Genomic DNA, 24,078 nt, shown 5'->3' on the forward strand with positions numbered 1-24,078 from the left:
AGCTTTTATTGGGGCAGTTGTTCGATATTTCTTTTACGTAATTGATCGTTACTGGTGAGAAATGCGTCTGAAATTATTCTATGAGTACAGCTACCGACACATTGGGTATTTTTATACTTAAAATTCGATGCACTATGCCGCCAACGATTGTCTGTTGGCGCCATTACCTTTTTACGAATGCATTCCAATTTAGATTCCTGATAAATTTACCTGAGAATGGTAAACAGGAGGAAAGGAGTTGTTTCACAACCATGCCCATTCAAACCTGTTCATACGTTTGATGCAATTCTGGTGAATGTTTCATCATTTCTTGTGTCAATGTTTTTTGTGGTGAGACTGGGTCAAGTCCGTATATATTCGGAGTAAAAAACTGAGTAATTTGTTAACAAAAGTTTTATTTCACTAATGTTTCTTCGATATCACAATAGTGGATGAAACGCCTCTTCGAAACCCCTTGTGATTTCACAGCTGTATTGCTTTCTAATACTTATTTATCATGCCATCATTATTGTGTCACTTTTTCTTGAAGTACTCCTCTGTACATGCGGGATAAACCGATTTCTTCATTCCCATAATTTTCAAACCACCATTACATAACCCTTTTTCCATTCGTAACGTTCACTGAAGTGGTATTTGCTAAAAAAAATTTAGCGTCAAGTTACTGTAAATATATATTTATTAAAATTGAAAATAAACTACACTGTAGCATTCTATGAGAATGATTTATTAGTTAAGATTTAAGCCGCAGAAATGCTTAACATTTTATATCAAATTTCATTTCTCTTTTCCCAAAACTAAATTGTCCATTTATATGATAAAAACGTAACATTAATCGACGGAAAGTGTCTCTCGGAAAATTTCTGATCCTTTGATGTATGATCAGGGCAAAATACATAAACTTTTTCCAGAAAAATTAACATTTTGAAATGGCGCAAGAATATTTGTTTTCTCAAACCGAATATTTTGATCACTTGGTTTGAACGTGCTCTTTAAATTTATGATTGTTTTTGTCTTGTTCTGATTACTTTACTGGTTTATCCCATACACAGTTCGGTTTGGTCAGAGCAAAATATATGCTTCAATTCTTTTAAACACTCAAGAAAAAAGTGGTTCTTTTTTCGCATGATTTTTTTCAGTATCAACCATCGTACAAATACAGAAAAGAGAGATCCAATAAATTTACATAAAAAAAGATTGATTGTAAATATCAGCCTTTTTTGTCTTTCTTTACACATTCACCATTTATTTCTTCTTCTTGGGAACTTATATGCAGAAAAAAATACAGGTTACCTACTGTGAGCTTTGGATCAATCTTTTGGGATATCACGTGGAAGAAATCGGTATTGTATGAAGCAGTACTTTAGTCTAAATCTCTTGAGTGTATTGCCCTAGTCATGATAAAAATGTTAAAGTCTTGAGATGATTTAGATTCAAAACAATATTAATTTAAAATAAAAATAAAACAGGAAAAAGGACAGAAATATGATGTTCACACAATCTCATTGAGATTAGAAAACAATCTCTCTACTAAAATAATATCACAACGTGTGCACTCACTTGGCAAAGCGAGGAGAGAGGGGTCTCCAATGAGTGGTTCCTTAACCTTTTCCCAATTGGCCCCCCTGAACTCCTCCTATTCTCCCACCCCCGCCCATACCTCTACACCCAACACACTCTTACACCGGACGGCATTTTAAATCATTTGCATTTCATTGTCGTATCCTCCAAAGACTCTCAAAAAAAATCCCCACCTGCCCTGAACACATGCCACGATACTTCGATATTCCAGCCTTTTAAAAATCCCTTTAACGCTCTATCATCATCATCACTTAACCTATCACATGACTCATTTTCGCCCATCAGCCATGTACCATAACGATTTACCATCTTTTGCAGTGTCCAAAAGGCTGCAAAAGTTTTCATCCGCATCTATCAACTCCATCTCTCCGTCTTCCCAATTAAATTATTTCTCCCACTTATCTAACTATCTATCAAAACGGTTCTCTTCTTTCTTTCTCGAACAATCCCTTGAGCATTACCGATACATCTCCTCTGCCCGACTCACCTTCACGGTCCTCCAGCTGGGAACATGTGCCCGCACTTCCTGTCCCTCGTAATAGCGCCCATCACGTAACATTTCAGATCAGTTACTCGCATCCCTTCAAAGCACGGCTACCAATGTAACGGCGCTCTTATAAAGTCTTTTTTGTTAAAATAGAGATCAAATGCTGTGAACAAACCAACGATGCTCTTCGAACGCGATCAATTCCTCGCTTAATTTAATGACGCATTGACTTTTGAACTATTTTGGATCGATCGAATTATTTTCATGACGACTTATGGTTGAAGAAGAGTAACAAAACATAATACTCATGAAACTTTTATGTGTTTCATTAATATTCCTGGCCAGATGTAAAAAACCTCTCTTTGTTTTGAAGAAACCTTTAGCCCATTGTGAAATAAATATTAGATCTTTTAACAATATAGCCCTGATCAGAATTAGCCCTCATATTTGTGTACACTCTCGTCTTAAACACCCGGAAAAGATGACTATGTTGCAAAAATTATTACGTTTCTTCAAAGGCTAAGAAAATCATAATGCAATGTAAACGAACCATTTTCTAGTGATTTTTTCTTGATACTTAATAATGTCTTGTAAAATTACCATTTAAAGCAATTCAGCGGTTTTTTAGAAAAAGACAGTATCATATCGTTAGCCCTATAATAGTACCTCTGGAATATGGAGTAGTTTTTACCGGTATTGTTTTAATTGGTTGAAGTTTTCTTATTTCCACCCACGAAGACCAGTGATTGATTTTTTTCATTGCAGAGGTGCGAAATGGATACATTTTTCAAGATTATAGATAAAATCTTCCCCACTTGCAGTGCCTCGAGCAATTTAAAACATTTAATTAGTTGGCGAGCTTTGCCTGTGAGCACCATCGAGAAAGGGCACGGAGCGCCAGATAAAGTCATCGATTAAGATTGGCGCGGGAAAATTACAACACGTGGTTTTTCTAATGAGGGGGAAAGGGCTTCTGGAAGCAAAAGTTGCACTTGGAGAGACAGAGGTTTTGAGCGGCGTCCTGACCTGCTGCACGGGAAAACACCCGCGATTAAGTATCACCACCGTCAGGAACATAGGTTATCATACCATTGACAAGTCCTCAATTCACCATCGCATGCACTTCATTATTGTCTTTTATATGCTTTTCCTTAGAAAAAAACCGTCCGTGTCAACACTATGTTCCTTCTGCTCTCCTCTCATCGTTTCCACGGCGAGTTAATCACATTCGCTCTTGTCTTGCGTATATAGAAAGATCTCAGCTTACATATTTTTTAGTATTTGATGATACCTATGATTTATAGCTATTTGGTCCTACATCACATTTTTTTTCGAAAAATTTTCAGGCCTCAGGTCATCTCATCCTTGTTACTCCATTTCATTTGGTCATAGTCGTCTTTGTGTCGCGAACGTTGAGTCATTGATAATGTTTTTTGGCAATCGAGGTCTATATTTGCGTTGCAGGAGCGCATCGGGTTCTGTTCCTCAGACGCACTTAGGAGCAGCCGCAACGGTCCACGACCATCCCCGGCAAAAGACTGTGGATGATGTTGAACTCGTTGTCAAAGTACAGCATGGAGATGGAGGACATCTTACGGGGTGCACAACAGGGGCCAGCCGTACCCCCGGGGTTTGCCTGCTGCACGATGTGCGTGTGAGGGTACTTCTGCAGGAAGACGAATGGGCATTCCCCAGAGCAGTAGTTGGCCTCGTAGCGTTTTGGGGCTATTATCCAGTCCCAGCCGAATTCTTCGAAGTCGACGGTCAATGGGTAACGGCAGCAGCGGCTTTCCCTCGAATTCTCGATGCAGTTCAGTCCAATGGTGCGTTTGGTTCGATGCTTACGGCCATCTGTCGTGTGCACCTCCACAAAAGGGATCTGCAATGAAAAGAGAGGAAAAATTAGTGGAGAACCATTCTTTTGACACAATCCGTCGTTAATAATTTTGAAAATAGTTCGTATGAGAGACTTAAGCAGTATTAAAACTCATAAGCACCTCTTAAAATGACTCTAAAATCAGCTCTTTGAATTAAAGTCACCCAAAAAATATAAAAAAATTCTTGCAGCTCTAGCTTGGCGAGTCAAAAATATTGCCAACACTTTCGGCAATCAAGATTCACAGTCTCGGCAATCATAAGGGCATGTGAATTTCTCTCTAATTATGCTACTTAAATTTTTATGAAATCATGTATTTTACTTTACATTCGCACAAGTTTATTTTTATTGACTTGCTCATGTCTCAATATTCCCTATGTTTATGACCTCTCAACTGTCTTAAATTATTTATTTATCTTTCATCTACAACTGGTAATAGTATTCTATTCAATGCTATACTTGTCTATCTACTATTCGATTTTGACACAGTTTAGCTCTAAGGATTAGATATAAATAGGGAAAAAAGATAGGGGTCAGTATTTGGATAAAATGATTATGAAAAGATTATTATAAAAGGATTTGTATAAAAGGATTATATCGAATTAAAAATTTATACAGAAAGAAATATGCATCAGGTGATGACTTTTTCTTTTGTAAGAAACGAATTTAAAATATTATGCTTCACAAATAAAATTCAAAAGGTCTTGTAATCGAATGCTAGTCACAGCATCAACTGAACGATAATCGCCAAGGAAACCCGTTTTCCAGTGAGTGATGTTGAATTTTTATGGCAGTCAATGGTTGTCTATTAACTCACATCAATCAATATTAATGGCAGCCATCTAATGCACCTTCCTGCAAAAAATGCCTTTATCTTGAGAATATCTAGCATTATTCACGTCGCTTTTAGATTTTTTTGCTGCTCGTCTGTTATAAGCTGTACAAAAAGCTATTCGGACCAAGATATTTTAAATAGATTATGAATTGAATTTTTTGTGCTCCTCATACACCCAGAGAAGGAAAAATAGAAAGATGGCTTTAACAGCTGAATCCTCTTATTTTTTTCGGCTATTATATCGATATCTCATTATCAATTCTCTCCCAATGGTGAAATAACATTATTTAACAAAAAGCGAATTTTACGTGAGTTTTATTCTGAATGGCAGTGATATATTCATTATATGTTTTAAAAGATGTAAGTACAAAATAAAATATTAATATTGATTGATATAAAAAATGTTGATTAATGTGAGTTAATAGACAACCATTTACTGTCATAAAAATTCAACATCACTCACTGCAAAACGGGTTTCCTTGGCGATTATCGTTCAGCAGATGCTGTGACTAGCATTCGATTATAAGACCTTTTGAATTTTATTTGTGAAGCATAATATTTTAGAATCGTTTCTTACTTAAGAAAAAGTCATCGCCTGATGCATCTTTCTGTATAAATTTTTAATTCGATATAATCCTTTTATACAAATACAGAGCACATATAAGGCCTGGAAGTTGTATCAAATTAAGGAAAAATATTTTTCTCCCTGTTGCGTCTAAAACGTTAAACTACATGAGATGCTGGTAATAATTGCTGACCAACACTCAATTTTACGTGTCATTCGATGTTCATGAGCCCTCAAAGATTGATGCAGTCAATTACGTGGCGGGTTACATTTTGATTTACCATATTTGATTGGTATTTTAGACAATTTTAGATGGATACCCAGTCTTATTTATTGTATTCTGTGGTGACGAACTGTTATTCATGCCATACTTGTCCTGTAACTGAACATTCCCACTCCTTAAGTACACTTTCGCAATTGCCTGCAGTAGCGCAGCAAGGGGGGGGGGGTTTGGGAGATAAAAACACCCCCAGAGCTCGGAGAAATTTTTAAGTTTAATCCATTTTACCTAATTGGATTAATATTACTTATAGAATTGTGTAAAAAAAAATAATAACATATCACTCAGAAGTGCGTAAAACTTACCATTTTGAATCATTTACCTTAAACTTTTTCTGGGGGAGGGCCCCCGCCCCTTCCGTTTCCCCTGGAGGGTGTTCCATACCCACAAAATCCCCAGTATTAGTGCGCCTTAAAACCCCCCTAGACTTAATTCCTAGCTGCACCCCTGGTTGTGTGGGCTAGGTAGTGATACAGTTGGCGAACCTGGAAATGCTCACTCATTGAAAATCATTCTATTAGCTTGTTATGATTCGATATGATTTTTATTGCATCAATATTTTCACAATAAAGTTGGTTTAAATGCCTGGATTCAGCTCATTTATGCAGCAGTTACTATGTTTGGGTTTTATGTCTTTCTGTGTTCGGGAAACTCTACCCATTTTTTGTCTTCATATCATCGTTCCAGTTCATCTCTCTGGTGATTGTTATGGAGAGTGTTGATAGGTAATAATTATCCCGTTAGATAAACGACCGTGGATGGTGATGGGCGTGGCTGACATAGCCCCTAGTCAAATACGCGGCAAACGTGTCTATTTGGGAATTTCGCTTTTCTTGTGGAGCAAGGATGACTGAAGAAGGTCTCCATCGAATCTTAGCAAACACGTGTTGATGGATAACGGCACAACGAAGAGAGCGCTGGAATAATTTGATGATTAACGGTGCGAAGGTCCTTCATTTTCTTCTCTTGAGAGTGGTTTGGAGGGTTAGGAATCATCTCAGTTCCAAAAACTATACAGGGTGTTTCTTGAGGAATCTGCAATACTTAAGGAGGTGGTAGGGGAGAGGGATTTGAGTATTATTTATCCATGAGCATGGGGTCGCCACGTCTTCGTTACTGAGCTATGGCAACGCAAAAATATTTTGGATGCACTTTACAGTTATCACGAAAAAAGTATTTCTTGGGTATCCAGGCTTCTAGACATTTTATTTAAAACTGGATTTTTAAAGACATTAATTGGAATCGGACGTAGATGTGCAATTATTATTGTCTGACACAATATTTGAGCATAATTGAACGAGAGTATCGAGAGAGTATCAGCAATACGATTGTACAATCTCACCCATTTTGGGAATAATTGTTTCAGACAATAATAATCACATATTTTTTCCAACATTGATTATTTAATGCCCTTATATATCCAGATTATTAAATAAAATGTCGATAAAGCTCAATGCCTAAGAAATACCGTTTTCATGATAACTGTAAAGTGCATCCAAACAAATGTTTCCGTAGCCTTAGGTCAGTAACGATGGAGTTGCGACCCCATGTTTATGGAAAAAGTGCTAAAAATTGTCAACCCTACCACTTCCTGAAGTATTGCAGATTCCTCCTGAAACATTAGGTTGAATTATTTTTTACGAAACGGAACACGATAAAAAATAGTTTGAGTTACGTATTTTTTCCTGAAAGAACATATTAGTTTTCCATGTATCATACCTTTTGGTCCTTGTCTATTATTTTTAGAGCGATTTTTATGAAACAAAGCATTACTCACGAAAAGTTTATAGTATAAGCTTTATACTATCTTCAGCTTTTTTAGCCATTGACTCCATCCTTGAATTTGATCGTCTCTGAGACATTTCAAATGTCTCTTCTCTTTTACATTCAATATATTTTTGCTATCAGTTTAGTCCCTAGTGCACAAATTCAGTTCCTTTCTAGGCGATTGCACATTGTATTTTACGATCATTATGGAATGTATCATTTTTCATTGATAACCACGGATTAATGGCTATCGGAATGTCATCGTTACCATATGTTAAAAAGTCCCTTAGAATTAAAAAAAAATCTAGCTATTGTTACATAACTTCTGATTCTAACCCATTCTGATTACAAACAGAGGTTAAATTGATATTTAAATGGTGTCTTGCTTTATTTCTTTATTTATATTTTAGTATAGAAGGCATTGCTTTCTATCTTTCTATTTGAAGCTCGGAAAATTGTTTTAATACCGTTTATATTGCGTTTTTCATTGAAATCTCAATTTCAAATTGGCGATGTATTCTTCATTCACACATTTATGTTAATAACTCAAATTTATTTATGACAAGGGTTGAAATTTTGAAGGTTTGGTGAATTTATTTGGTTATTTTTAATCGGCCAACATTAAAATTATAATCCCATTCATATTAAAACAGTGGTCAAGAACAGCAGAGTAGTTCATATTTATTGTATGACGAGGGGTTAGGTGGAAGACGAGGTTTTCTAGTCTAATAGTATGGGCCGTATTCCAGAGTGTGACTCAATCTTGCGTCCCCACTCGACCTCGGAGTTAGAACTCAGACGAGTTGGAGTAAAAGTTCGTTTTTTTGAAACTGACAATAACTCAATTCACTTGAGGTAGAGTGTTTGTGACGGCATGAGATTTTATGCTTTCCAAGCGAATAATGTGGGTAAACGTTTATCGGGATTTCCACCGGGTTAAATACTCCATTTTAGCCGACGTTTCGAGCCACGAGTTGGAGCTCGAAACGTCGGCTAAAATAATGGTCTCCCTTTCATAAAAACAATCCAGCATTATTAGCGTATAGTATCACAATTGGAAGTATTTTTACATGAGATGTTTCATTTAAAAAGGTGAGGCGACTTCGATGGACATCCTGGAACTTAGCGACTCAGTGTGAGTCGGGGCTCGACTATCAACTGCGGAGTGGAGCCTGAGCGAGCATTTGGATTCGTGTGATATCTTGCAATATCCACGTGGCGACCGATTAGAGTTTGAGATCAAGTCTTAACGTTCTCGGATATGGCCCTCAATCTCGCCCCAATAAAGGTGCCTTGTGATTACTATCGTTTTAGGTTAATCACTGGTGGGGACGTCTTTTAGATACTCACATAACCGCCCCCATCTTCCTCCGGGTCCGTGACTACGAGCTGGTGCCGGTTCGAGTCGTACACTTGGGCCACCAGCCCTAAATTCTCCCTCGGATACTTGAACCACTCGACGACGAGTCGTCGGATGTCGATGGTGATCCAGCGGCCCCTGCCGGGGAGCGGCTCCCGCTCCTTGGAGTTGTGGATGATGGAGAGCTGCGGGGAGTCGCCGCCGCCCCTGGCCTCCCGCACCCGGTACACGGTCACCGTGACGTCACCTCCGCCCGTCGTCCCCCCTTCCCCGTCTCCGCCCCCCCAACTCTTGGCGTAAATCCACAGGTGAGCCCGCATTACTTTGTTCCTCGTCGTCTTGTCAGAGAATCGAAAGTATTGGATCTCCACGGCTTTGTTTGCATGTCTCAGCCTAGGGTCTGCAAAGAAAGTATTGAGGCATTCATTAAAAACGATTTTGATAGTATCGCTAGAAATATCTGGGGTAAAAGTGCCCACGGTGAAACTGTTTTCACGCAAAATTCTCACTCATAGTGAGCTAATATTAGCAAATGGAGTGAAAGAGCCTGAGTTTTATATTGAATGACATAAACAGTTGCGCTTGTAAAAGATGTGAGGACTTGCATGCATGCTAAGCGTAGCTAAAGAATTATAGCCTCTTGCATATGCCTAGATTTAGAAAGAATTTACAATGCTTTTATTTTATCCAATTTAATTAAGATTTTTTAATAGTAACATTATTCGCTACGGCATTGAAGCTAAAAATTTAAGAGAGATTACCACAAGAAAAAATATTAGAAACGATGGTTACATACTAGATATTTAAATGGTGAATTAGTACCAATGATTCCGAAGCGAAACTGCTTTCATGATGAATTCTCTCCCATTGGTGAAATAACATTTTTAAGCAAAAAGCAAATTTTATATGAGTTTTATTCTGAATGGCAATGATAAATTCATTTAGTGTTAAAAAATGTAAGTACCAGTATCCATATGTACTCCTCATTTTTGAGAACGATTGGCACTTGAAATATAAATTGAAAGTTATGAGTGTACGTTATCATATTTAATTAGTGTTCATAATAGGCTCAATGTACGGTGCGGCATCAAAGCTACTGTTTTTTAGTGAGATTGCTTCTTAAAATCCAGCAATTACTATACAGGATGATTCAGGAGGAATCAGCAATACTTCAGGAGGTGGTACGAGGTACAATTTAAAGCATTTTTTGTATTAAACATGGGGTCGCAACTCCTTAGTTACTGAGCTAATGCAACGCAAACATTTTTGGATACACTGCAGTACCATACCAACTGTTTTCCTCAGGTATCCAGATTTTTCGAGATTTTATTTAATACTCTGGATTTTCAAGGATATTAAATAATTATGGTTAAATGAAAATGTGCCATTATAATTTTCTAAAAGAATAAATCTTGGAGCATAATTTAACGAAAGCTTTGTGGGAGTATCAACAATACGACTGCGCAATCTCACCCATATTGAGATTTTGGTAAAAAAAGATGCTTAAAAATGTTTCCCATACCACCTTCTGAAGTTTTTCAGATTCATCCTGGAACAATCTGTAGGTGTAAGTAAATGTGGATACAACGAAGGATAGACTGGTTCGGGAAGGCGTCGAAAACTTTACACACTATTTACCCGACTGGAAAGAAATAGCGAAAATTTTACAATAAATATAAGTTTCACATTTCCTGCAGACAGCCTTTATTATTCTTTTGTAAAGCATTGTGCATAAGAAGCAAAGTTATTGTTGAGAGTTGCGGTAGTGAATAGTTGTACCTAATTCAAGACTATCGCTTTCAATGTGGGTGAGTGATTGTAAACCGCTGATGTTTCTCATATTTTCTGACATCATTTTCGATCGCATATATCCCGTCGCCTCTGGTCGATCACCATAAAAATATGATTTTGGGTGAAAAGATTTAAGAGTAATACACAGTATACGATATAGCAATCCATACTTTGTGTTAAAAAATAGGGGAGCAAACTTCTGAGCGGTGGCTTGCAGCAATTTATGTCACCCATTTTTCTATTCATAATCGTTTTTCAAGAGCAATCCCATTTCTGGAAGTATGAGCCTCCTGCTTTCAAATAAGATCATTCAGCCAGCAACGCAACGAAAACTAACATCAATAACTTTAATTCCCATAGAAATCATTTGGAGAGAAGCATTTCCTAACAAAACCTGTAACTAAGGAGAGTCTCTGAGGTACTCACAATACGTCTTCTGCCGCTGAAACTATCAATTCTGCGGAAGTATATACAAGGGAGGTCGCACATTACCATCATCTTCACAAAAGGTCAATAATCTGAGTATTAGTAAGGCGCAAATATGCTATCAGCTAGGCTTTTCATGTTTCCGTACCCCTTTTCTTTTATATCATAGATAACTAAACTTGCATGGCTACTTTCCCAAACTTCCCGTCCACTCGCGCTTGACGATTTGAGTTTTTGCGAAGGCTTCCGTGATGAGTAGTAGATGCGCTCATAGTTTCCGGCTTTCCACAGCGTTATTTCATGTCTGATTGCAATCGTAGCAATGAAATGTCAATTGCAATTTCGCAGGCAATCCCGCCATCATCTTCAGTTCAAAAGTTTCTGCTAGGTTTGCCGGCAAAACTGTAGTATTGAGGAATGGCACAATGCGGAGTAAACTCGGAAACTGTGGGAGCATCTGCTTCGACGATTGCCTCCATAGCCTAAATATCGATACGAAATGAGCTCATGTGGCTTCCCCACTCCTGCTACCGTGCTTTCTTTTTTACTCTCTTCACTCCACGCGCCTGCTACCCTCACGGGCGTGGAATCGCAAGGTCATCTGCGGTGTGAGGAACCCCGTGGAATTCCACGCCTCCCCACCGCCACCCTCTCAAGGACCATTGCAACCGGGACAGCCTCCACACCCCCGCTTTCACCTCCCCCCTCTCTCCCCGAAAGAATCATCTCCTTACCCCTTTCACTCTCGGTGCCGGTGGCGCCTACTTTAAGCTTGAATCACTCGATCATTATTCCTGCACAAGTTCAAGGGTTGCTACCGTGGCTGCATTAATGATGGGTCTCTGGCGGCACCATTGTCAGGATAGTAGTAATTATATGGATAACTGTTGCTATTTCCACCACATATTGCCGTAGGGTTTTCTGTCAATGAACACGTGAAATGCAGCTGCAGTCAATCAGCGCACGATTATAAATTCATATTGTGGCGAAGCCATTGAGCTTTATAGTAATTAACACAATAACCATTAAGGACGCCTCAAATTACCGCGTGATATAAAAAATGATGGCTAAAGCGATAATTTTCTCTGTCATTGAAAAGCGTTGCTTGAATTATCATTGTATTTGTACGTGAAAAATGGTCGAAAAATGATGATTAACAGGAGCGCGCGGGCGGGGAGCAATAATGTCTCGAGGCGGGCGGGCGGGAATTATTCTGGGGATGGTGACCACGCCCAGAATTCTCTCCGAGGTGTTTCAAGATGCTCGGTTGATAAGTGTCTAATCTTAGATTTACACGTCTTGAGAGTGGGAGTGGGGAAAAGCTAGTGGCCTTCCCAAGGATATTCCACAAGCATGATGTGCGTCTTAAAATAAACGGATGTTTTGGTATGGCTGAATACATTAGTGATTTGATTTCATTCGCTGACATCTCCTGGTTAGAAGTGTTTTTCTTTTATTTTCCTGAAAGATGATGTTGAACCATGAAATTGATTGCCAGTAGCGTTTTAACATGATTGAGTTCCTGATATTGTTTTTAATTGTGTATTGAGGATATAGAAATTTTAATTAGTGTTTGAATCAACATTTCTTTGCTTGAAAAATATTCGGAAATATTAATTAGCTGACGACGAAAAGAATTATATTAATACCATGCATGACACTGACAGATTAAGACTTTACTAGAAATGCCTACTTGCAACTAAATAATGGCGTTAAAGGAGATAAGGTCGCATGACCGTGAAGTAAAGGATGTGACTCAAATAATTTCATTATTTAAATTGTATTTGATGATGAGCCGCTTTCCTCTCTCAGATGATTGTGTATTTGTGGAATTCTAATTAAAGATTATGTTAAACCATACGTAGAAACGTTAATAGCGTGATAATGGAATTAAATTCGAGATGAAGGTTTTTAATAATTTATTGATCCTTCAGAAATTTTATCCAAATCTGGGATTCATTTGCCCTTTTTTGTTTCATGGTACGGTATTATGAGCAAAGAGATCCCGCGCGTTAATCTTCATGAAATAGAAAAGGTGAACAAAGCATAGCTGTGTATTTTATGTTATACACAGGATTATGTGAGATTTCTTTGTATCTTTCTGGTAGCGCAACCCCTGTAGTAGAGGTTATTTATGAATCATAAATCAGGGTTCGTTATTCTTATGCTTCGGGGGATTCCACTGAGTAGTGAATTGTGGATTAAATCTTAAATAGTTCTGGGATTAAGAGACAGCGATAATTCAATAAAATTGCGGAATATTTGTACAAAAGTCGCTTCGATCAGTATATAGAAATGGGAGGCTATATGTACTAATCGCCGTCTTTGGTCTACAATTACGTGAAAACGTTATTCTAATATGCTACTTAGCATTTAGTTTGAAATCATAAAGGGATTATAATTAACCATTGCCGTCTATTCTTATAAATATATGCCTAGAGTTTACAGAAAATGCAACCAAATGACCTAACTCACCTAAATAAGTTATTACTTGCTAACATGACAGGACCGAACAGCGCAAACTTCGCTCATTGATCAAATAAACAAGAGATTCCCCTATGTTGGTGCCCTTTTCGTCTGACACCGCCTGTATTTCTTGTAGTGATCCGTTTGGAAGATTATTCATGAACGCTCTTGGCCATTCAAGTGTGGTGCACATTCTTTTGTATTCATGTTACTGCGTCAGAGTGACGAACCAATTTTGTAATAGGTAGGATTTCACCATAAAATGGGCAAATTGACGTTTTAACTCAACAGCGAGATTTTAAGTACCGTTCGCAATAAATTAACATGACTTAATACCATCCAAATATATTTTATTAAATATTCTCCTAGCCACAGCCCGTGTCTCTATTGTGTAATCAATTTTGGAAGTTTTCGAAGGTACACATGACTGTCCATTTACTGGCTACCACCCCTTTACCAATGAATAATAGAAAGATAAATGCGTGCTTTTTGAGTTAATAACTACTCCCAAGTGGAGTAACGCCGCTTTTCGTTGTTGTGAACCAGTACACGAATTTTTAAAGTGTTCAACTCCATTGTTACGCTAAATTAAGTCGAGTTTAGTCGTTGTTAAGGGAACTTTACTTATTTTGTTAAATGAAAATTTTTAATTCATGTTCTTTAAAAAATATTCAGAATAATTTGATAATCCAGTCTGCCAATGCACCTCGATCAACGATCTTTATATCACTGGTTGTTGGCCAGAATTTGTTTTGTTCCTTATGGTATGGTGAATATTGTAATAATCTGTTATCTAAGTCAGCCGCTTTATTGCAATAAAAATATTCCTCCTCTGGTTTTTGCTAATTAAGTAGCAATTTATTGAAAAAAATAACAGTAGGTAAGGGAATTTGGTTATTAAATTAATTAATCCTGCAGGACTTTCAGCATGAATGACTGGCAGTAGTTATTGTTATTCGTGGTTTAAAGGAAGCCACAATATTATGAAATGGTACATCTACTATTTTAATGCAGAAGTATTCACAAATTATTATTCGTCTACCTCACGAACATGTCGTAGTCTTTCCGGGAATGTATTAATTAAGACGGCTGCTAGAGCGCGTTACAATGCGTCTTTCCTTATTTGTTTTGACGTTTGATAGAACAAGTTATTATCACTCTTCAATGCTGAATGAAAGAGAATGGAAGAATTATGATATCTTTCTTCCAGCATTGGCTATAAGCAGCTACACATACTCCGAATCATTGGTAGTGTGGGTACAATGTTTTTATGTAATGCAAGATAGTGAAACTCAAACCCAAAAAAACACCCCTGTGATGGCACCCATCGCACTTGCTAAATAGATGATGAAATGAGACCTAATGAATGACCCTCGTCAAAGGTTAGAATAAATTGGTATTTAAGAACCAATGTTCGGTGAATGAAACTGAGTTATCTCATGTGAAAAAGTTCCGTTTGGTTTATTATTCCTCTAGTGAAGAAGCGGTTTTTTGCCGTGACTTAAACCATTAAATTAAAATAAATGTCTCATTATAATGGTCAATCCTGCCATCATTTAGATGGTTCCAAAGGTAAGAATCAATCATTTACTGGCTACGCCTCTTTACCAATGAATAATAGTAAGATAAATGCGTGCTTTTTGAGTTAATAACTACTCCCAAGTGGAGTAACGCCGCTTTTCGTTGTTGTGAACCAGTACACGAATTTTTAAAGTGTTCAACTCCATTGTTACGCTAAATTAAGTCGAGTTTAGTCGTTGTTAAGGGAACTTTACTTATTTTGTTAAATGAAAATTTTTAATTCATGTTCTTTAAAAAATATTCAGAATAATTTGATAATCCAGTCTGCCAATGCACCTCGATCAACGATCTTTATATCACTGGTTGTTGGCCAGAATTTGTTTTGTTCCTTATGGTATGGTGAATATTGTAATAATCTGTTATCTAAGTCAGCCGCTTTATTGCAATAAAAATATTCCTCCTCTGGTTTTTGCTAATTAAGTAGCAATTTATTGAAAAAAATAACAGTAGGTAAGGGAATTTGGTTATTAAATTAATTAATCCTGCAGGACTTTCAGCATGAATGACTGGCAGTAGTTATTGTTATTCGTGGTTTAAAGGAAGCCACAATATTATGAAATGGTACATCTACTATTTTAATGCAGAAGTATTCACAAATTATTATTCGTCTACCTCACGAACATGTCGTAGTCTTTCCGGGAATGTATTAATTAAGACGGCTGCTAGAGCGCGTTACAATGCGTCTTTCCTTATTTGTTTTGACGTTTGATAGAACAAGTTATTATCACTCTTCAATGCTGAATGAAAGAGAATGGAAGAATTATGATATCTTTCTTCCAGCATTGGCTATAAGCAGCTACACATACTCCGAATCATTGGTAGTGTGGGTACAATGTTTTTATGTAATGCAAGATAGTGAAACTCAAACCCAAAAAAACACCCCTGTGATGGCACCCATCGCACTTGCTAAATAGATGATGAAATGAGACCTAATGAATGACCCTCGTCAAAGGTTAGAATAAATTGGTATTTAAGAACCAATGTTCGGTGAATGAAACTGAGTTATCTCATGTGAAAAAGTTCCGTTTGGTTTATTATTCCTCTAGTGAAGAAGCGGCTTTTTGCCGTGACTTAAACCATTAAATTAAAATAAATGTCTCATTATAATGGTCAATCCTGCCATCATTTAGATGGTTCCAAAGGTAAGAATCAAGTCTGTCTCATTCTAAAGATAGGTTTTCCTATCTATGTTCACATATGCGGTTAGTTCCAAGAATCGCATTGAAAGTATGCGCGAAAAATATATTAATCGAGGAAACCTACATGCTGTAATGATATTTTCTTCTCCAAACTTGATTTCCATGCAGAATCGACGCTCGCACTCACTATAATGAATGCTGTATAAATGCATTATTCCTTTTTTTAGTGTTAGGTTTGATAAAGTGAACATGTAAAAACGAGTTTGTCTTATTTTATTTGGTTATTTACCACACTCATATCACGTAAAACGGCCTCCTACCCCCACATATGAAGTAATGAAAGTTTTTCGTAACACCCTATGCCCCCTCTCACATGAGACCACTCCGATACGCTCCTTTGAAAAAAACCTCTTTCGAACCATGAATGTTAACCAAGTGGTATCTCGTGGTCCTTAATTGTCAGAAGCCACTAATAGCCCCATACAGAGTGTAACGTAACCATAAATCGGGCGAAGAATTCAAGGAATCTAAAGATAATGGATTAACGGAAGGCGCGCCAAAAATAGATTGGCTCTCCAACTCATGCTCCTCTGAATTTTAATTATTTATCACTACAATATTGACATTTGACGATCAAAAAGTATACTAACGATAATTTAATAATCTATTGTACACCCTTTCCTCTCCGCATAATGTTGAGAAAGCGCACCTTTCTCCTCCGAAAAGTCTTCGGCAAAACTTGGATAGTCCCTGTCCTGTTATCCCATTGTTTTATCTTCCTCTTTCTCCGTCATTAGGGAAAGGAAAGGATGACAGGTACCTGCCATTAGATAGCGGCAGCTTATCCTTTTTATCTCATCTCTCCCTTACTCCTGTTTTATGTTCTTCCCCTTCCCATACTCTTTTCCTGCGGGAGACGTTTCTCCTGACCATGTCTACCCAGCCGCAAACTGGTGATGGCACAAAAAACTACCTGTTACATGGGGCCCTGTGCCACCCGTTCTCACCTTGCACCTGGCCTTTATACCCTCCTCATCTCCCTCCTAGTCCCAACTCCCTGGGAACCACCCAGCCACTTACTACCCCTGTTCCATCTCCACTCTCTACAACCATTATTCATCTATAGCCTCCATGATGTTGGACTTTTTGGGACCTCATGAAATTCTATTCTTCGCTCAAGGGATACTTATTGACATAGAATTTACGTTAAGGATCAAATTTCAATTACGGGTTTAGATATTGACGTCAAGATTTCGAAGCCTTTACATTTTTGTTAAAATCGCCGATCTTGGAATGATTTTTAGTTATTATACTAAAATATTTAATTTTTGTATTACTTGAATGATTTGGATTGCAATTCTGTAAAAACAATAGGGACTTTTAGTTAATTCGTGCTTCATAAGTTATGGCCGAAGCTTACAGAATATTTATAGATCAACATGCCAAGCAAGCAATAGGAATAAAAATGAATCTATTGCTCGTGCATATATGTAAATATTCGAATGAATATTCCCCAATATATTCCTAATTCATATTCGACTTTTTACTTATTATTTTGTATTATATAATACGTTTTTGCCTATTTACTTATTTGTCTTCTTTTAATTGTACTGAGAAGGTAATTACGATACCTATTTACCAGTATTTCTTATTTAGCATTATTTTCGGAAGTTAGCTTAAAAAGTCAAATTGAAATGCATCTGAGGACTCCTGAGGTACTTAATGATCTTCATCACTTTATAAACCCCTCTCCTGGCTTAAACTTACCTTCCTGCCTACCCACAATCGATTCGTCCCTTTCCGCATATCATTAGCATTATTCCTCCTTTTTAGATCCGGCCGCATCTTCGTTTTATACTCTTCATCCCTCGGCATTTCCACTCCGCTGCTCGTGCGGCCATGTCTTACCCTTTTCCCTCCGCACAGTGGCCCTCTCGAGAAAAAGCCTTGGGGCAGGTCTCCCATAGGTATCCCCCATCCTATCTATACCCTTGATTACTGGAAGCTTCCATGACTTTGTCCGCCGCCGGTGGCAGTTGAAAGGTAGGCGTCGACGGCATCATTGAAACACACTCCCTTCTGCTTTTCAATCATCCTCACTATTTGGAGCTCCCTCATTCCACGCCGTGTTCCCTCCTCCGGCCAACCACCTCATCAGTCTTTCAATCCCTAGACGACCCTTGCCAAACCGCAGCCCCTGTTTCCCCACTTAACCCCTCTTCTTCCCTACCGGTTGATTCATTGCCCTCACTTCATCATGTCCTACTCATCTTACTTTTTTATACAGTGCTCCTCACGTAGGCCGATATTGAGGGCCAAGCATTCGAGAAAAGCGGCTTACATGAGTTTTGTATTGTCAAGAGCGTGGCTGATTTTCTTTACCTATATTCAGATGGAAGTTAATCTATGTAAAATATTCAGTGATATGCCGAAAGAAGTTCAGAAGCTTATACAAGCGGTCGATGAGTCATCATCTTTGTATCTTTATCATCTTGTGGCTTAAAATTGTCATTTAAAACAAAGAAGCGTTGTAAGTCATCTTTGGAATAATTTTATTGCTAATAATGATTTCTTGTCATCAGTTGCCAGAACGCCTTTGGCATTATATTTTTTATTTTATTTTTCCTTACTGGATTCGTGTGCGAGTGAAGTAATTAGGATTTAAATAATCTTAAGATATTCAGTGCAATGCTTTTAATGTTGGGTTGCAAGCTCATAGCCGTCTTCCTATTGAATCGAAAACTCGTTTTCTTCAGCTCTTACTCTCCTTAATCGTTTCAAGTGGCAGTTTCAATCCAGCCTTGCTTATGCTCGGTTGCTATGCCCATTTCCTCAGCAAGAGTGATTACGAACTTAATTCACGGCCAGGAAAAATAATTGGATCGGAGTTGGGAAACAGTGTCGGGACAGAATTAGATTTCAGAAAATCAATGCAACATCTACTTCTTCGCAAGGCAGTGGTGGTATTCTCAAGTTTATGAAACTTATTAGAATTAATAGGTAGTTCAAAACAAAAGAAAAATCGCCTCGAACTTTTAATTTTCTAAAATCTTCTTAAGAGCTCCAGAAATACCCGAATGGCTGTAATATATTTACTAAAGAAATTTTTGACGATATAGATTTGTTATTCACTCTTCTCAAAAAGACAATTTTGTCTTTAATTGGGAAAAGTTCCATAATAAATACCCAGATCCAACTTAAGAGTACAAGGTACTGTAAAATGTAGGGCAACGATGACTATACACTCAACATTCCTTAGAAAGCCATATTATTCACTTCGATATTTCTATTCTTTCTACATATCGTGAAGACCCCAGGTAAGACCACTTCTGAGATGTTTGGAATAAGTGAAGAAAGACAGAAAAGAGCGGAGCAGCAGAAAAACATCCAGTTGGAGACTGATTGGATGAATATTACCTAAGATGTAGACGGCGTGGGCGTTCGGCGTTGCAGTAAGTAAGAGTGTTTTTTAAATTAAAAACTATTACTAACACTGTTCCTAACCGTCACATATTCTTATGGAACACATTGGCTCATACATTTCCTGGGATGAGCATAATTCAAAATGTTTACTTACATTACCGACGATCGTCACAGTAAAAGAAATGTATTGCTAGTCCTTCTTCGGAGACAATCTTAGATATTCTTAATGTAAGTGAAACTCAAATCTTCACTCATATGCTTACAATCGATTCGATGGATGGTTTAAGAGATCAGCGTAGGACCCAACACAGAGTGTAAGAAATTCACGCATTCTGGGAAATGTGCATTTCCTGGTAATGGTAAGTACCATTCCATGAGCTTCTTCGCAATTCGAGTACTTGAAATGGCCAATGACTTCACCCGGATTTTGAGTCTCATTGTGAGACCCTTCGATCAGCAGCCAAAAGCTCTGCCCCTCAATCTACCACACTCCCGGAAAATTTTTGTAGTGAATTTATTTTGTAAAATTGGAAGGTAGTTAATCTTAATTCCTGAGAGACCGGAACAGTAGGTTAAAATCTTGAAGTTGTACGAGAAAAAAGGGCATCTGTTTACCCAATCGTTCGTATGCATTGGAAAAATGCATTGTAAGCATTGACAGAACGATAAGTGTTTTCGTATAGTGTTGGCAGCCATAATTTTTAGGTAAAAACTGTTTACTGATAGCCGAAATTTAAAATGCAACAGCAGTCAAAAATCTTGAAGTATTGTTCTTGACTGCTCGGTTACTTGTCTGAATATTTTTCTCACTTTATCAGCATAATATGTGTAATCTCTTCACCATATATTTATGATTCACTATGGTTCCTTCATTGTCATTTAGCTATCACCCCAGAACCCCATATTTTTCAAGAATATTTTCGCCTCTGAACCTGTTGTGACATACATCGCATTTATTTCTATAATATTTAATAATAGCAAAAATATGATACAACTCTATGCTGTTCAATATGTTTTATTTCTTTATTAATTTTATTGGGTTTTTATCTCTTTACTTGGGTTTAAGGCCTTTCTTACTCAAAGAGGTGGTTGAATTTACATCCGTTAGTTTAATGAGTAGTAAACCCCATAGTTTCAAATGTCTGTCCATTTCAGTTGTAATCTTAGGGCCTATTTATTTTTTTAATGCAATTGATAAATATGAAGGCAGAGTTGAAACTTCACGTGAATTGGAATAATTTACGGAAATTACATTTTTAAGGTTATATCAATCGAACGTCGATGCAGTTACTTCAGTGATGTTGAGTATTAATTCACGATTGCATTTTTTCCTGTAACATCTCAGAATTTGATGTTCATGCTTGAAGTCATAATTTTGCTGCTCTATAAAATAAGCCATTTGTATCAGTTGGAAATACACCTTTGAGAGCACCCAAAAAATTAACTGAAGAAGTCTCTATCTGCTTAAAAAAAACTCGGAAAGTATGCGTTCGGTGAGGGCATAAATCATGAAATGAAAAGGCAGTTACCTCATGCTCCTATGAATAAACCCTTCACAGTGTCAGATTGCGTATCATAGCTGGCATCACGGCTTCATCCATTTAACCAGTTTTTCTTTCCGGGCTAGCTTCACATCATCACCTCCGCTATTCTTCGCTCCTCCGCCAACCCTCTAATCCTTCCTTTCCTATTTAAAACTCAGGTAGGCGCGTACCTGAGCTTGACGTAGTATATATTCCAGCTGCCTTTCCATCACCTCTCGACCTCTCGTGAAAACTGCCCTCCACACTCGTTGCCAATTCAGCCAGAGTGCCATCCGTTTTGCCACCCTGCTTGCTGTTACTTAAATCGCTGGGTTACTGGCGTTGTGGGAAATGTGAAAGGGAAGTTGTGTTTCACCTCTCTACGATGTATATAATACTTCCCAGCCAGTCTCCCCCGCTCCAAACTCTCACCTAGCCTCTAGAATTTCACTTTTTCGCTCTTACTTCCTTCCCCTTTTCACCTTCTCCGTGTAAATCCTCAACCTCTATCTGCCATGGTGATCCTTTTCATAGTTCATACGCTTGTTTCCTTCGTAACTATTCATCGCGCCACCAAGTTGCGTGAATGGTGGTACACTTCCGCTAAATTTAACTACTTCGACCCTGCCTCTTTTGCTTCGGCCTGTAAATCATGAAGGCTGATGACACCGTAAAAATAAAACCTGACATGAAAACGTATCGATGAAAAGGTTTATGTGTATATTTATTTTGAACGGCTTGATTAAAAACTCTTGAGATTAAACAATAAAATACCGTAAACTGGGTTGAACTCGAGTCATGGGATGAGAATGGCACGACCATAAAAATTTTAATTTGAATTTGATGAAAGTGGCGGGTTAGCAGCATACGGAGGTGTCTGACATCATAAATTACATAATAGCTCCGTCGTCTACCGCTTTATTCCGCAAATGTACCAATTTTGCTCAAGTTGTAAAATCTCGTGTTCTTCCACGCATTTCATGATTCGTATCCGCTCCAGTTAACGTGAAATAAAACTTAATTTCAATTTGCCATTAGTTTACCACCGTCGAATTAGTGACTTTGTCGTGAAATTTGTCCTCATTTTCATGAACAAAAAGGTTCATAGATGTAGTTATTTTGATTTGTCCCATTAGACTCATGAAAAATTATGCACCGTTAACGGGGATGAAATAAATTGTGAATTGTGTAAACATTGATGCGAGTACCTAGTCGATGATTTGAGGACATTTTTATAGGTGTTTTAATTAGATTGCTAATTATTACCAGGAATCGCGTTAAGTTTTACTCGAAATGCCTTATTTTGTAATTAACAAATTACAATTGTTGTGATTTTTTTATAGTTTTTGCCCGTAACTAAATGGATTGACTATGGACTCGTGACTATGGTTTTTTTATTACGCTAGAATATATTCTGTAGTGAAAATTGAGTGAACGCAATATGGATACGTATGGTGTGATAGGATATATGTATATGGTGTATCTGGATGTAAATCAAGTTATAAAGAAATATTTAGCTTGTTTCAATCCGAATTTCAACAGCAATCCAATTTTAATACGACTGAAAGTGACTCTAGTGACTAATATATTTTTAAAAGAATGATTTGGTTAATTCAATCCATGAAGACTCCGGCGATTCTTCATTGCCTTCCGATTTAGTAAAGCATGGAAACGGCGCACTTTTTGTATGGCAAACCAAGTTTCTCGCCAAATGAACCAAGTTTTTGTAAATAAATCTAGAAGTCTTAATTTAATAAATAAAAGAGTCGTTATTGGTCCGTATACTCACGCAGGTCAACATGACGCGACGTTATAATGATGAATTTTCACTTACACAAGCTTACAATTAGAAGGTCGACATGGATGTATATGGGAAGAGATTATCCTAGACTTTGCTCCAGGCATGTGAATTCGCACTATCAGGGTTCGAGGGCTGGTACCTTTCTGTAGGCCATTATGCACCGCGAGGATTTATTTACGATTCCCGAAGGATTCACCAGCGATTTAAACCCGGGATCATGGGGTTAGAAGGCAAGTTCTGTAGCCACAAAGCTATTACGCTCTTACTAGAATTTTTCGCATGATGATTTTTTTATAAATCTAATCAAGTACAATTGTTGCCTATAAAATTGTTTTATTTACTTGAAAGAACAATAATTTACATTATTCACAGTAGGTGGTATTAAATTTGTTTTAATTTGAAAATTTGCTTTTTAATCGGCCAAGTGAAAATGATTCCCAATTGACGTTCGAAGGGATGGTTTATTTCCGGGTACAGGCGGTCCCTGACTTTCGTACACAATGCGTTCCCGAAAACGTGTACGAAAGTCGAATGTACGAAAGTCGAACCATTGACTTCCATACTAATTAGGAGTTACGTTCCCAAAGAGCGGAAAATACGTACTAAAACCTTTTTTTTCACGGAATTCATTTCAATTGACTTAATTTTTATAATATGTTAATAAAACTCCTCAAATCATCTAATTTCTTTCGAAAATACGCAGAAAATGCAAATAAAAGTTTAAAAAACAAGAACTCCGTAGGCTATCGAGTGAACCTTCCTCTCGGCGTTTAGTTTTACATTCCACTTATTACGTCCACTATACATAAAAAGACATGTCAAGAAGCATAATAAAATGTAGTTGTTGAACCCGCACTCTGGATACCTTTTAATTTTTAAACCAAAATTCGACATTTGGCAGGTGATATATTCGTGATCGCGTATATTTCGCATGTTATTCAAAAAAGACAAAAGACAAACGGAATTCGGGTGATATTTCGTGCAATATCGTTGCTGAAGGTGTACATGAATTAAACACCACTCAAACGAAAAAACACAATTAGAAAGAAGATCTTACTAGTTTTATTGAGAGCCATTTGATGATGTCTAGTCAACTTCTTTTGAAAAATATCTTTAATGAAGGCTTTCTTCTTCTCTTGATAAAGGAGCCTATAGCAGGCAGTTTCTCTCCCAAATAAAT

At 37.5% G+C, this 24,078-nt stretch overlaps 1 protein-coding gene across 1 annotated transcript in view; it reads right to left on the reverse strand.

Moving 5' to 3' along the window:
- Positions 1-375: 375 nt before the first annotated feature.
- The window catches only part of LOC124157528 (growth/differentiation factor 8), a 75,116-nt gene continuing 51,413 nt past the window's right edge, over positions 376-24,078 (reverse strand). Inside the window, exons 3-4 of the mRNA XM_046532337.1 lie at positions 8,739-9,148; positions 376-3,944 (exon numbers count right to left, since the gene is read on the reverse strand). Of these exons, the coding sequence (XP_046388293.1) occupies positions 3,561-3,944; positions 8,739-9,148 (794 nt within the window). The 3' untranslated portion in view covers positions 376-3,560. The remainder of the gene's footprint in view (positions 3,945-8,738; positions 9,149-24,078) is intronic.

The sequence above is a fragment of the Ischnura elegans genome, chromosome 4 (genome assembly GCF_921293095.1).
Source record: "Ischnura elegans chromosome 4, ioIscEleg1.1, whole genome shotgun sequence".
Taxonomy (NCBI): domain Eukaryota; kingdom Metazoa; phylum Arthropoda; class Insecta; order Odonata; family Coenagrionidae; genus Ischnura; species Ischnura elegans.